Genomic DNA, 15,265 nt, shown 5'->3' with positions numbered 1-15,265 from the left:
ACAAGACAGCCTTTTTCTCTCAACTAAAATCTTCAGCAAAGATTCCAAATCTTCCTCATCACATCATTTTCATTTTTGGACAACATTATTCTAAGTGCTTAATGTGGTGGTTTCACATTTGAGCTTTGTTACGGTTCCAACAAACACCAAGTATAATATATTTCTAATGTCACAGTCTTGTTAGTAAAATGGTGGGTTTCATCCAGAAATAGTTTAAAGACCTAAAGAAATAACCTGGAGAAAAGTCTTACTGTGTAAAGAAACCAAGACAGCACCAGTCTAGGTTTTCTAGAAAACTACTCTAAGTTTTCATCTTTTTATGCTTAACTGAAAATGACACCACACGGTCAGTTTGTAGCATGAGGAAAGCCTTCCATGACCAGCAAGCACAGAACTGCAGATGACCCTAAACATTTTGTGAAGGAAGATATCTTCACTCAACAAGGTTTGTAAAGAACATCACTGTGAAATGGCAAATAAAAAAATATTATGGAATCCCCAAAAAGCCATAAACAGAAAAGTCCTAGTCCCTAGTGCATTTTATTCTTATTCAGGCATCTCAAAGCTGTATGAGTAGGCTCGGGAGCCTAATGCTCTTTACAAGGGTTACTGATTCTTTTGAAGTACCCATCCACGGGCAGAACCAAGCCAGTGGAATCCATGATTTTAAAAATTTTACTTTTTTTTTTTTTTTTAACATACAAGAAAAGTATGATGTCAACATTGCTAATGATACTAGAGGAATAATTGGAAAGTTACTATCTGACTATTCCGTTTATTTCCTTTGGAAATTTAATGAACATAGTTCTAAGTTTATCTAAGTTCACAGAGCTGAAAACAGTTAGAAGCAGCAGTTGATCAAGAAAAGGAAAACTACAAAATTAAACTTTCCTAGTGAGTACTGAGTGAAAATTAAGAAAGAAAAAGAGAGAAAAAAGTTACAGAAATAAAAATGAGGCTCCTGAAACACAGTATTATCAACTGTACTGTTGAAGAAAGTATTAGGTGTGAGCACATGTACAAACTAGACAGTTTCATAAGCAATGATCAAACCCAGCCTTTTCTATCCCATTTTGACTTTGAGTTTGTATACATCTATATTCAGATCAATCTGGTCTTATTAAAATAATTAGCTCTGTAAAAACTACAGTTCATTAAAGCACATTTCCTATAAATTTGAAACTAGAAGATCCTAGTATTTTCTGTTATTTATGCACATACTTATAAAATGGAATTGTTCTTACTCCCTCTTTTCCCCTCTCCCCCTTATCATCCCCCTGCTGCTTCAAAAAGGTCCGTCTTTTCATCACTCTTTCCCCCTCTCCTCCTTATCCTTTCTTTGCTGGTTCTTGGCCCTCTTGGTCCTTACCTCGCTCATTTTCCCTCTTCTCATCTTCCCTGCGCCAATTCATAGCGTCCACATTCTTTCGTCGTTCTCTCTCATCCTGTCTCCACCGCTTCTTGATATCTTTGTCCTTAACTTGCTCATTTTCTCTCCTCTTCTCATCATCCCTGTGCCATTTTATTGTTTCTGCATTTTTCTGCGGCTCCACGCTTCTTTTCAGATAGTCTTGTCGCCTCCTCCTCTTTTTTAACATATCCCTTTCCCTGGCACGAGCCTGCTTTTCTTTCTGGGAAAGAAAAGCTTTACGGGGCATCATGAGCTGCTGCTGTACCTGTAATAATATTGTATCCATGGAATAATATACTATACATGCACTCAGTCAGGCACCAACAACTCTCATTTGGAGCTGAATACTTCAAATACTAAGCCAAGATAATTAATTGCTGCTTCTCTTTCCTTTGTAACCCTCTGCTAGCTCCGTATTTGATAATGGCGGGCAAGTTGCTACGTTCAGCTCCAGGCACAACACCTAACTGGCACCTCTGCAATTAACGCACATCCAACATTGAGAAGTCACCTCCTGAAACCCAGGGCCTGAGCTGCAGGATTTCTTACAGCTCCTCCCACAGAGTTTTTGGCAGCCCCGTGGTATTGCTGCAGCCAATTGAAGGAACAGGCTGACAGGAGAGTTGTGAAGGGAACTTGTGAATGTTCAAACCTTAGTTTCTTCTCTTACTGGAGATCTACATTTAATGAAACTTATTTATCTTTTCAGACCTCCATCCCTACCAAATTTGGCCAACTTTTTTCTTGGCTGGGAGGAGAGAGGGGGGATTAGGAGACAAGCCACAATCTGAAAAATTACATGAGCTTTGTTTCCTCGGGAAACCTGGCCAAAACATTTAACTGCAGTTAATGAAATAAGTCCTGACTCATCTACTCAAACTTCCTCTAAGTATGTTATGTCTTGCTATTCACAAGACCAAAGGAAAAAAGAATGTGACTATTTACTTGGGAGTTTCTGCCAACAGCATTCCTGATGAGTGGTGCTTTTTGGTTTTGTTTTTAAAGAGGTGTCGATGAAGACTACCTCTTAACCAATTGGTTTACTGTTGATCATTTCTCTCTAGTCACCCAAAACATTCACATCTTTAAATTTACTGGTGTTAATACCTGCAATTTTTAAATCATGGAAGACAAAACAGACCACAGGAATAATTTATACTGTTATTAATATCCTTTAAATAGTCTTCAGTACACATTGACCAATGTTTCAGAAACGTCAAACTACGATTGTGGCCCAGGTTTGGGTTGGTTTTTTGGTGTTGTTTTTTTTTTTAATTTTTGTTTAGAAGAGAGTTTTGCAGAGGTCTAATCAAAATGAAAACTGCAGAAAGGACAAAATTACTAAATTAGAACACTTAAGCAAAGCCTAAAACAACGTGAAACAAATGTACTTTTAAAATTTAGCTACCTTATGGAAAGCACTTGTTCCCAGCATGCAATACTCCATGTTTTTCCTACAGAAAAAGCAATGTTTCAAACCCTTATTCTAAAAGCTGTTCCTTTTTCCTATGCAATATTTTCCCCCCCGCACACTTAAACCCACTGCTCTACTCCATTGCCTTTGTTAGGTATGTATCACAATCCCACGGTTTTCATTCCAATAATTCAACCCCAAATTTCTTAATAACCATAATAATACTAAAAGGGAAGGGCTGTAGCAGAATGAAACAGCATAATCAAAAAAATGCATGCAGTTTGGTAAAAAGTTAGTGCATAAAATTCAGACTATGCTAAAAATTACTTCATTAAAACATGTAGGATAGCTCTCTACTAGACAGCCTGTTTTTAAGCGTTAAGTATTTCTCAATAACAGTTATCATTCAAATCAGAAAGCAAATCCAGGATCAACATCACCAGTGGAAACCAGACATTGTAAATCTTTAAAATAGTTTTAATTTCTCTATCAGCTGTGTGCCAGTACTACATTACTGTTGTTTACCAAAGCAAACTTAACTTACTAACTTTTAAAGCATACATTATCTTTATAATTTTATCAATAACCTGATTTTATTCCAATAACAATAGCATGAATAAAATTCAAATAAAATCATATTTCATGCAAACGATTCTCCCCTTCCTCCCCAGGCATGTACTGACATTTAAAATCTGTCATTTTTGAAAAACTCTTTTGGGACTAATTGTTATATTTTCTTTCATTTGTTTTTTGGTCAGTCTTTTTTTTGTTTGTTTGTTTCATTTTGTTGTTGGGGTTTAGTTTTTCCCCTTCGGCTTTATCTCTTCATTGTTGGTAACTACAGTTCCCTGCCCTCCCTTTATACATATCCCAGCCCACTTTGACAGACCGATTTATAGACAAATGATAGAAAACATCTTAATAAAAAAACCAAAAACATTTCAGTTGAATTTCCAAAATTAAACATTTCAATTGAGATTCAAATAAGAAATGTCAGATTCCAAGGAATAACTTAAAGGAACATCCAACTTAAACTATGTATCTTTGAACTTCCATATCGTAAGTCACAGCTTTTTCCCCAGTGTGTTTTAGCATGACATAATACTTGACGCACTCTGGTCATTTCTCTCGTAGTCAAAATCATCTTTCACTTTTGCCTCTGTTAGTTTTAATAAACCGAAAGGGGGGGGGGGGGGGGCAGAATTTAAACCAGGAAACTAATTAACATGCAATGAAGCTGCCAGTCTGATTGAACTCAACACCCGCCACACCCGCAATTTTTCTAGAGCACAAGTTGGTGTTCCTTTAAGTTCAAAATGCCCAAACATCAGAAGTAAACAGTCAGAACTATCCCTTCAACTATTTTTTGCCCATACTTTGCTAAATGAAAATCTTAACTCTTCTTAATCTATTCAGTACATATTATGAGGCATTTACCTCCAAAATTAATGGTGCTTGGGCGTCTCAGACTCATTGGACAAGTTTCATGCAAAAGCCTCCAAAAATAATTCTCCTTCCAGAACGCCCACCTCAGCGATTATATTACACCTACTGTGTGAGGCCAAAGCCCGGACATAGAAGAAGGATCATATCCTGCTGTACAAAACAAAGTGTTAAAGACAAGAGATAAGAAACGTAATAAGGGCAATTTTACATTTATAACGTACGTTTCATTGTGAAGGACTCCAAAGCTAATTATAAACCACATTTACGGTACCTTTACTGACACGGAGCTACTGTAGAGCGCACTCCAGCAAGTTAACAGTGCTGCAGGAAGTTTTAGCAGATTTGTGGCTTAAACAACAGATTCTGCTGGATGAAGCTACCTGAGGAACATTTTAGTGCTTAGATTTCAATTAAGTTACCCAATTCAGAAATGCAGCAGGATGCAGAGATGAATGCTTCGCACGTCATATAACCTTTTGACTCAAGTGGTTAGGACCTCAGTTTACACCTTATCTGAGCGATGGATGAGTGCCGGCAGCAGAGCTGCACCCTGCAGAGATGAGGTATGCTTAGTAAAATACCAACAGCGCTTCCTTGTACAGGTAATTTTTCCTAGAAGGTTCCCATGCAAACCCCGTCCCACTTTAAATTACAAGACTATGGGAGATCAAACAGGTGACATGGCTGTCAGCCACAACCCTAGGGACATACATTCATTTGGGAAGTATTCAGATTAAAATTTTCAGTTACAGTGCTGCTAGGAGGAGGATGTGAAATAAACCGTTTGGGGTAATGGCATGTGAATGATTATGCTTCTGCAGGAAGGCTGATACCTCTCCAACTCACATCACCCATGGACAGAAACTCAGTCTTGAACAGACTGGAAACACAAGACATAACATTAGTATCCTGAAGTCTGGAACAACCAAATTGAAAGTTTACAAAAGCAAAATTTGTTGAGTTGTTTATAATTACTTTTCCAATAAGCATTTTTACTGTTTAAAATTGTTAGATTTTAATCTCTGTTGATTATTCATACAGAACATCTACAGCTTAAAAGTAGAGATTGTTTTTCTTCAGCAAGTATAGTTTCAACAGAAGATACTAAAATGTTCCAAGAGATTTAAAAAGACGAAATTCTTGAAATACTTCACAGTGAGGCAAAACCAAATATTGCATATGCTTTAACAAGACCACCAGCCCTATCCTCAAACAGGCAGCAGTGATGGGTTACTTTGTTTCATACTGAATTATTTTCTAACTAGCAAGTAGAATTTGTGCCCCTGTGTCTCTATCAAGTCCAAATTCCCTCTCTCCCACTGAATCCTCATTGCAGAAAGCACGCTTCTGGATGAGGACCCATCAGCCTGGAGAGCAGATCAGTGGCAATTAGTGCATCGGTCTGACGATAGGAATACTGAGCGCAGGGAGTACTTCATCCCATACTGGGCCTCCCGAAGACCGAGTATCATTTCCCTGCATTGTGTTGCTGACAAGAATCATCAAGCATCTGGCATTTTTCTGACTTTATATCATCCAGAATTCTTTTATTTCAGCCCTTATTTTGCTAGTACTTTAAGGTGAAGTTGTTCTTGGTTTACATATAACAGCGCAATATAGTAGCATCTGTCAGAGCTCACATCAGCTCTATGTTCCTGGATGAAATGAAACAAGACTGTTAGTTTCTTGCTAACTGTGTTTTTTATCTCTCTATTCCAACTGGTTTGAAATAAGGTCTACTTTTAATGATTTGCCCAGCTAACTTAATTCAACAGCATGCGCTAAAAAGCCAGCCATGAAATAGGTTTGCAAAGAAGGCTGTTAGGGCAACATTGAGTGAAATCTCTTAAAATACAAGAAAAATATGCAAGAAAATTAACCTATGGTTCCCACAACAATAGAAAAGCAGCCTCCTCATGTACGCAGGTTAAATTATGCTAGTGTGATGGTGTATAATATTCTATATTTACACAAGGACAACGACGGCCTGTCCCTGCAACAAGGTGGAGGCTGTGACTCTGGGACCTGACAATTCCAGGACAGCCCAGCAAGGAAGAGTGATAATCAGGAAGCAGAAAGGTATCCCAGGGAAGAGCGAGCAAATCAAAAATACCAGGAGCAGAACCATCAGGGAGAACGGAAAAGTTTGAAGAACTGAAAACTACCAAAAACCTCCTTGAAAAGGTAAGCGTTGCAATTAAATATCTCCCCTCCCTGCACTGAGTGAATAGAGAGTCTACTCCCAACACGTCTGTCGCTGGCTTACATTAAGCATTTTCACTTTCTTCTGTTGGACTCTTCTCCTTCCTCCTTATTTAAGCATTGCTGGCCTAGTTTTCAGAGGGCTGTGCACCCACATCTCCTGTGAAGGTAATGAGATTTGCAGTTTAACGTACATCTGAAACGCCAGACAACTAAGGGCTCATTTTTCAAGTCTGCTATAATCCTAGGATGGAGGCTGTTTTCTAACAGCGTGTGCTCTATTCTCATGGCAACGTTTTAAACAGAGAGCACCTCCTCAGCCTTATCAGCTCAACCATCTGCAACACCAGGCTTCTGCCCATGTAACACAATGGTCTTCAGCTAACTTCTGTCTAACCACCTCTCAACACCAACTAGATCACTCTGTGTGTGCAGCTGCCATGTTAGACCCAGCACTTAAATTCAACCTTACGCTGGCACATCAGCGAGCACAAGCCTACAGGCCCTTTAATTCGTGTCTATAGCCAAAACAGGACCAGGGACATTACAAAGATATAAAGTGAACAGAAAACCCAAAACAAACCCTCTGGAAAAACCTGACATTGTTTTAAAACTAAGATTATTGAAACTGAAGGAAATCAACAAATGTATTTTGCTATGTGGTCAAAGCATTGTAAAACTTTGGCAGCACTGTGCACATGAAACCACCCCAACTCCCCCTCATTGTCAAATAGTCTATTTCTTAAATGTCCCTTTGTCAAAAAAAAATTTAAAAATGTTTAAAAATCACTTCAGAGAGTAAATCAGCTACCTTCAAAAAATTTCAAGTTATGTGTCAAACAGAAAGGACGGTTTCACACCACTTCTCTGGACATGCTATGTAAATATTCCTTCAGGAGAAGAGAGAAGTCCATTTAAAATTTAGTACTGAAAAATAACCCCAAACATTTAAAATCCTTTGGAGGAAAGTCTTAGGCTAAAAACCTTCACATGCTATTTCAGTGGTTGTATGCGGTTTTCAGCAAGGGCTTATGAAACTTTGTTTTATCTTCTTTTTTTTTTGGAGCTTACTATTTAGCTTCAGCTTGGTGACTCTTGCACTAAGAACTTCAACTTCCCATCGGATGAAAACTTCTATGGAAGACAGTTCTACTGAAAGGAATCAGTAAGGCTGATATGTCTTACTCTCCATTCATTTTTTATTTAAAGGTTAAAAAATATCTTCTGCAGTCCAGCAGACAGGGATCTTCTAAGTCATTCACACACTTCTCATTCTTGCTTGATTTCTGGAATTTTCCACTGGTGCCAGAAGCTCCATCTGGTGGGTGTGTATACTAACTGCAAAACTGAAAGGGAATTAACTATTTCCTTATCAACTTTTGTTTAAGTAGTAAAAGTTCTGTACACTGTGTAATTTCTGTGCCCCAATATAAAATACAAAATGGCCAAATTCCGATTGCCCTGGGAACCACAACTCCTCATTTCTGTTCTTGATGAATAACCTGCTACCTTACACGTTACTGGGAATTTCTGTTGGGTTTTCTTATTTTGATGATGCAGGCTGAAGTGTGTTAAAGAATGCTGTTAGCTAAATTTGAACGTTTTCTAAAGAAGGATCTTTTGAACACACATGATAAAAACCGCGTCAATTCTGGCAATCTCTACTGCGTTCTGAAAAGCAGTTTTAAATTGCATCCATTCTCTGGGGCATGCTATACTTTAGTGTATAGGAAATTTTAAATTAGAGGCAGTAGCATCTCAAGAAGTAGGCTTACACACCTACTGCCATCTTAAATAATATCATTTGTGACTGATCAAGATCTCAAAAGACAAATGTTCATATGCATCCACATATGTGCAGTGAAATCAATATGTAATATACAAACTCAATATGATACCCTCACTTGTTTAGGGCTATTTCTTAAAGATTTCAATTTGAAATGTAATAAAGCCTGCACATCTTGCTGAAATTTGAAATCGAGACCAGTGATCATTGAAGCGCAAAGAATATTATTTGCTTACACCATGATATCCACACTTCAGTGATCAGGAAAAAAAGGCTGCATGAATATGCACTACCATTCCAAAATAATCCTCATCTAGATTGTACCTGAGCATGAACAACCCCAGAATAAAAGTTATTTTGGAAATATAAGCATGTTTCACAAATTAGCAGGTACCATTTAAATTAAATCCAGAATAATCTTGAAATTTTCAATCCAAAACTCACAAAAACATTTCGATAATTAAACAAAGTGGCACAGAAGTCTCTGTAAAATGTGCAAGAACAAAGCATGTAATCAATATACACGTAATTTATGATTGGATTACACTGATTGTGAAACATCAGACTGGACTGCAAGTGAAAACGGTAGTCCTGTCTTCTCTGTGTCCTGTTTTCCTGGCATCACTACTGTGTCAACAGCCAGAGCAGAGACCTGATCCAACTCAAAAGGAGCATTTTTCAGGCAGAGCAGTTCCTTCACTCACCCAAACAGAAGTGCTAGGACTGGCGCAAGTAAGGTGGCAGGAAGCACGGCTCCACTCCTTCCAGTGGCAGCACAGACACAGATTTATTTAAATCAATAATGAAACCACATCCCTTAGTTTGTCCTAACTAGTAAAATGCATTGCTTGCATGCTGGCTTAAGTGGCAGAACAGATCAACAAAACAAAAGAGAGCATACAAATACTTTTATACAAGCTCATCCAAAACCCTGCCAATACATGCTTTCTCAGATAGTAGATAGATTAGATATTGAAGGGATCTCGCCAACTGGCTAGCATCTGAGTAAAGTGTAAAAATAGTCAGTGAAGTAGGCTGACGCTAATTGTTTTTCCTTTGCCTTACCACCACTTCACACACACTATGCACAAATGCTGGCATTACATGATTGGGTAAAGTCTGTAAACAAGAGCTTAAAAATCAGTCTTACCACTTCACATTTCTTACCTCTTTCCCTTTCTGTCTAAGCATAGCTCCCAAGTGTTCCAATCCCTGACTACATTCCAGCGTTAATCCACCTCAGCTACTGCTGTCTTCGGTCTGACTCAGGAACCTTCGATATTCAAAAGGCTTCATAGCAGCAGCAGGAGGAATGGGGAAACAAAACAAAACAAGATCACAAACTTAAGTTTGACTTTTTTTTTTTTTTTGGGTGGGGGGGGAAGGGGGGAAAGCATCATAAGACAATTATTTTGCCCACTTAGATTTCAAGAGACATTTTGCCCCCTTACTGTTGCTGCTATGAATCTGCATCACTAACAACTTCTTTGGCTGATCTGCAGCACAAGCAAAGAACTATCAGATCCAGAGTCACATCAGAAATCAATACAGAGAAGAGGTAAAAAGGGGTGAAAGAAAGAATGCCCGAAGTCTGAGGCCTGAAAGAGAGAAGAGGAGCTGAGGGTAAGCAAGAAACACCAAACAGTGAAGCCAGGCTTGAGAGCATGCCCTTTCCCTACACTTCAATGACTAGATGAGCTGAAGAGTATTACTTCAGTGGACAGGCTGTCACACAGTTACTTGATTTCTATTTCTTGTTAATTGTTCCAGATACTGCTTGAGAAGTAGATTTTAAATGAAACATTTTGCCACATGATCTGGATAGCCAAGAACCTGCAGGTGTGAAGTGTTCATAGAGTCAAGCAAACAGGTTTAGGACCCAATAGCCAGTATCAGGTTTCATCCAAATCATCTTTAATGCCACCTTAAAAAAAAAAAAGTAAGGATATAAATGGTGGTAACTGAAAATGACTCACTGCAGAAAAAATGGTATTTATTCCATTCTTATTCAAAACCATCAACCGTCACACACATTCAAAAGCATTAATGTGAAGTGAGACACTACATTCAAGCCTCATGTTTGCCTTTCACCATCAGCTAGCTATAGCGAAGCTCTGAATAATGTATATTTTTTTCCTTGAGGCATATGGCCCTCAGGTAGATAAATAAGAGTTACACCCTCTCTAAAAATGTCTTTATTTAAATCTAGAACATGTATTCATTTTTTTTATTCCAGATTTAAGTACTTCCTGAAAGCTCAAAATGAACAAGTCAATTTGGCCATCCTGACTAGGAGAGCAAGGGTATTCCTCCCAAAACATGCCAGGTGAGTCAAAACAAAACTTCTACGTATACAGAAAGTATAAGATTATTTTTTTTTAAACTAAATTAACATAATCAGGAGTTCTTTTCCTTTCAAGGCATATACAGAACAGTATCTTTTATTCTCATCTCCATAGCTTATACTATTCTTAGGAAACATACACTTGTATCAATGTATGTATTTATATGAGCAGGACTACCTCCACATTAACAATTATACTGTTACAATTATGTTAACAAAAAGCATACCCAACACATAAAAAAATCTAAGCACAGAATAGGTCTTAATTTAATATAATAAAAAAATACTGTAATGCTTGTTTAGATGCAGGCCAACATAGTCAGCTGCTGTATTTTTTAAACAACCATGTTATATGCATCTTAAAAACAAATAATCCCAGCAAATACAGCATTATAAATACACAAATTCAGATAAACTAATAATTTTAAAAATACCCCATCTTTGCCCATGCAGATAAAGCAGATCAGGACCACACTAATCAGCTGATCAATTGCAGCCCTATAACTACCCACTGCCTCCATCCTGGCACCCATGTCCTACAGACTTTAGACTATGATCCTTATCATATTTGATATTCTTTTGTTCATCTCTGACATATAAAATTTTGTCTCTCTCAAGCCGCCTTCAGGTAGTGGAGCAAAGAGAACTTCCCCATTCTGAAGGAAAAAAAAAAAAAAAGAAAAACAAACAAAACCCCCCCAACCCAATAAATTCCCCATCAAGCTGCTATATCTTAATTGCAGCCACCTCAAAATAAATACATTAACCCATGTCTTTGCTCACACAAAATCATTTGTTCCAATTTCTTTATATCAATCAGATCAGCTGCCATCTTCATAAAAAGTTACAAAATACACATTTGGACTATATGACTTTTACCTACTGATAAGATTATGATATGGTTATGTACTTCAGGAATGCTACTTTAAATCTTAATATTTACTTTCAATATTTACTATTATTACGGAGTGGTAAAGCTGGGTTGGGAATAATCATCTATTATTCACTCCGCGGTGTGTCAGGAGTACAACTTACCTTCCACAGAAAATTTGTACGTGCATTCATCTAGAATTTAACAGCAAATTCAGTAACTGTAGAGTTCAGTTTGGTAAGTACCTAACAAATGATACTTTACACTATTAAAGCTTAATTAAAATGCTGTTGTAATATACCACTGTAAGTGACACATACCAATTCTGAAAATGCTAATGGGCATCTTCTGACAACTGGGAACTTCTATCCTACGTATACAGAAAAAAAATTAAGTTATTTATCTCATCCTGAAGAACACATTAGAGTCTTCCTAGATGTTTTGTTTGTGCAGCTGATGCTTAACACTGTAGGACATGAACTTTCCAAAACAGTCAAGAAGTTCTCCTGTGAAGGTTTTTCATTCCTAAGCACTCTGAGCAGCAGACACTGGTCACCACCTGTCTGTCTTACCTACAGGCAAACCTTTCACCACAGGCAGCCACCTTTCACCTTCCCCATCCCTTGCATATCCAAACATCTCCCTCGTAAAACTTAACACGAGTGATCTTAAAAGCTCTTAATGACTTTTAAGCAGTTCCACACAATATACTTTCAAGCATAAGCAGTAGTAACCTAACGAGATGCTTTCTATAAACCTGTCTGATGGACCATCAGTTCAAGTTAAAAAAAAATAATATTTTTTTTCTATAATGGGGCACTAAAAATGTATCAGTTTGCAATGATCTCTGAGAGCTGTCTTCAAACACTGGAAGCATCTCATTTCTACTAGATACCAAAAAGTCATTTTTTAAAGTTAATTAAGAAATAATACTAATTTTAGTAGAGGACAGCTTACTATTAAAAAAATAGTACAAAACCATTTAACTTAGTATTACTTTTGGCGAACAAGTTATTCGTTGTGTGCCAAAAAAGACACCTCTATTTTAACTTAAGTTTATTTAAGTAGTTACTGTAATAATCTTCAGGAAAGGCAACAATCATGTTACAAGCCATGAGCCTGAAGTGCAATTTTATTAACAATAGTACGTTTCTCTTCTGTTGCCTCTTTTTAATGTTTTAAGATTTCAATACGTATCATGACGTCGATCTGCTGATATCAAATTACTGCACAACATCTGTAAATGTGTATCTAAAAAGGAACCAAGCTTTGGTTTGTTTTGTTATAAAAAGCAAAACCAAAAAAAAAAGCTTTTCTTTTCTCTAAACAGGTTGACCCATCTTTCTCACCTAGAAGGGTGGCAACTTGTAATTACTACAGTTACCAGAGTCCCCAAGTGAAAGTTTTCCCAAGTAGCTGAGACCCTGCAAGAGGAGACAAGACTGGTGGCCTGCAGCACACACAGGCTGTGCTACAAAGCAGCCAGCCAGGGCTGGTCCAGTTACCCTGACAGGTAGGACTCCATTATCTCAGATACCTTTTGTACCTCCAACCAGAAATAGAAAACAGTAGTAAAAATAAAGAGGAACATAGCTAGTAAAAACAACCTTAAAAAAAAAAGGTGGTCGGGGGGGAATTTCTCTAAAAGGAATGAAAACCTCTTTCACACCTACCAAATGGCTTAAATGCATCCAATTAACAAAGAATATGGCAATGTCAGGTGCCAGGTTGCCCGGACTCTGGCCATGGCCCCAGACAAAGCACTCCAGGCCTCGCACTGCAAGTTTCTACCGCCGCAGCCATGCGCGCAGAAGGTGTGAAAAAAGCCATGCAACTTTATAAAGCAAATGGCACCACAAGCCACAACCAAGTTTTGATACAATTACAGACACCTTCCACAGGGCCCCAAAAAACCGCTCGAAATCTTCCATGTGCCCCAAATCCGCTGGCCCAGGGCGGGCTCCCACCACCCGCTGCTCCCTCGCCAGCCCCGGCCGCTAAGAGGCGGGCGAGCTGGGCAGGTACGATGGATGCCAGGGGCAGGCCGGGGCCCGTCCCGCGGGGCGGAGGGGGCCGGTGGCGGGGCTGGGGGGCCGGTGGCCCCCCCGTCCCCCCTTCCCTCCCCCCCCTCCCCGCAGCCCTGCCCGACGAGGGAAGGGCGCCCCCTGCCGCCTCCCTCCCGCATTCCGCTCGGGCTGCGGTGCATTTTGGGTGGGGGCTGGTATTTTTCTTCCACGGCCATAAACCGGGAGCGACAATCCCGATTTAACGAGAAGGAGGGAGGCGGGGGGGGGGCACATCACTAGCATCGCGTACGCCGTGGTACTTGTTTTGGAAGTCTCCCCCCCTCCCTCTGCCTCCTCCACCCCCGGGCTGCAGCCGCCGAGCGAAGGGGGTGGGTGACAAGGGTGGGGGGGCTGTGCAGCTCCCGGCAGCGGTGCGAGGCTCCAGGGTTTGATTTCCCCCGCCTTTGTCTGAGAGACGCGGGTAACCATAGCCCAGGGTAGGGAAAGGCGGGATGGGTGAGTCAACGTTGCTCCATCCTGCAGCTGGTGCTGGGCGCAGGATGGCAGCCGCGGGTCGCGCCTCCTCCCGCGGGCAGAGACGCCCCGGCTGTCGGGGGGGAGGCTGCTCCCCATTCATCGCCCGGCACCCGCCGCTGCTCTCCCACCTCGCTCCGGCGGCGACCCGCGCCCGGCTGCCGGCCGGCACGCCGCGGGCAGCGCCGGGATGCTGGAACCCTTCGTCCTCCCGTTCACTTCGCCTCACCGCCACGGCGGCCCTCGCCATCGCGGCCGCTCCCGGGACACATCCGTGTGTGGTCCCCCCTACCGGGGAGGGGGAAGGGAGGAGGCTGGGACTGCCCCCGCCGCGCGGGCCCTGGGCAGCGGGCAGGGAAGCCGGGCAGCGCAGCGGTTCTCCCGCAGCTGGCCGGGGCAGAACCGGCCTCCGTTAAGGGCGGCGAAGTCTCTTCAACATGTGTGCGGCCGGGGGAGGGGACCCGCCGTCCAACTCCGCAGCCCCCCGTCTGCAGCGGCGGGGCTCCTGCCCCTCGGGGGAACGGGGCTGCCGGGGGCCGCGGCCCCGCCGGACTGGCGGAGGGAAGGCGGGAGGGAAAGAGAGAGGGGGCGGGCGGGGGCTGCCCCCGCCCGGGTCGGACCGCGGACTCACGCACGCACCTACCTGACCGGGGCTCTCCTCAGCAGCGAGGGCGGGCGCTCCCCCGGCACCTCTGGCTGGGGGTGGGGGTGCGCGGAGCTGCCTCCCTGGCGCCGCCCGGGTCCCTGGGCGGGCGGGCGGAGCGGAGCCGGCGGCGGCGCGGGGGAGACAAAGGGGGCTGGATGGCGGGGGGGGGGGTGGGGTGGGGGACGGTGGGATGGGATGGGGAGGGGGGGGCGAGTGTGCGGGGGGTGGCCTATGGTGAGCGGGTCCCGGGGGGGCGGGGGCGGCGGCGGCAGCGGCGGCTTCACTGGGCTCGGTCCCCGGGGCGGGGGGTGTGGGGCTGCGGGGCGGGGGCGGGGGGGGGGCTCCCTGGGCGCCCTGCAGACAATACAGCCGGGTCCCTCCTGCCCAGAACCTGCCCTGGCCAAGATGGCGGCCGAGAAAGAGCGGAAGTGACGCGAGACTCTCATTAGCATACGGGACTCATTGTCCGGCGGGAGGGGAGGGGGCCGCGCCCCGGGGGGGAGGGGGCCCGAGCCCCGGTGGATTCCCGCCGGCCTGGCCCCCATCGCGCCCCGCGGGCCGGGCACCATCGGCGGCGGCAGCGGGCCGGCGGGTTACACAACCCC

The 15,265-nt window shown here is 42.4% G+C and overlaps 1 protein-coding gene across 20 annotated transcripts in view; it reads right to left on the bottom strand.

The window, feature by feature from the left end:
- ADNP (activity dependent neuroprotector homeobox) overlaps nt 1-15,014 on the bottom strand; it is a 31,822-nt gene extending 16,808 nt beyond the window's left edge. Inside the window, exons 1-5 of one of the 20 annotated variants that reach the window (XM_074605137.1) lie at nt 14,658-15,014; nt 9,427-9,549; nt 4,263-7,819; nt 2,820-2,865; nt 1,370-1,676 (exon numbers count right to left, since the gene is read on the bottom strand). In XM_074605137.1, coding sequence (XP_074461238.1) covers nt 1,370-1,676; nt 2,820-2,858 — 346 coding nt within the window. In that variant the 5' untranslated portion in view covers nt 2,859-2,865; nt 4,263-7,819; nt 9,427-9,549; nt 14,658-15,014. The other 19 variants (XM_074605142.1, XM_074605148.1, XM_074605138.1 and 16 more) reach the window with 19 other exon arrangements.
- Between the last annotated feature and the right edge of the window lie 251 nt (nt 15,015-15,265).

This window comes from Larus michahellis, chromosome 12 (genome assembly GCF_964199755.1).
Source record: "Larus michahellis chromosome 12, bLarMic1.1, whole genome shotgun sequence".
NCBI classification, from domain to species: Eukaryota; Metazoa; Chordata; class Aves; order Charadriiformes; family Laridae; genus Larus; species Larus michahellis.
This window is presented reverse-complemented; position numbering and strand designations above follow the sequence as displayed.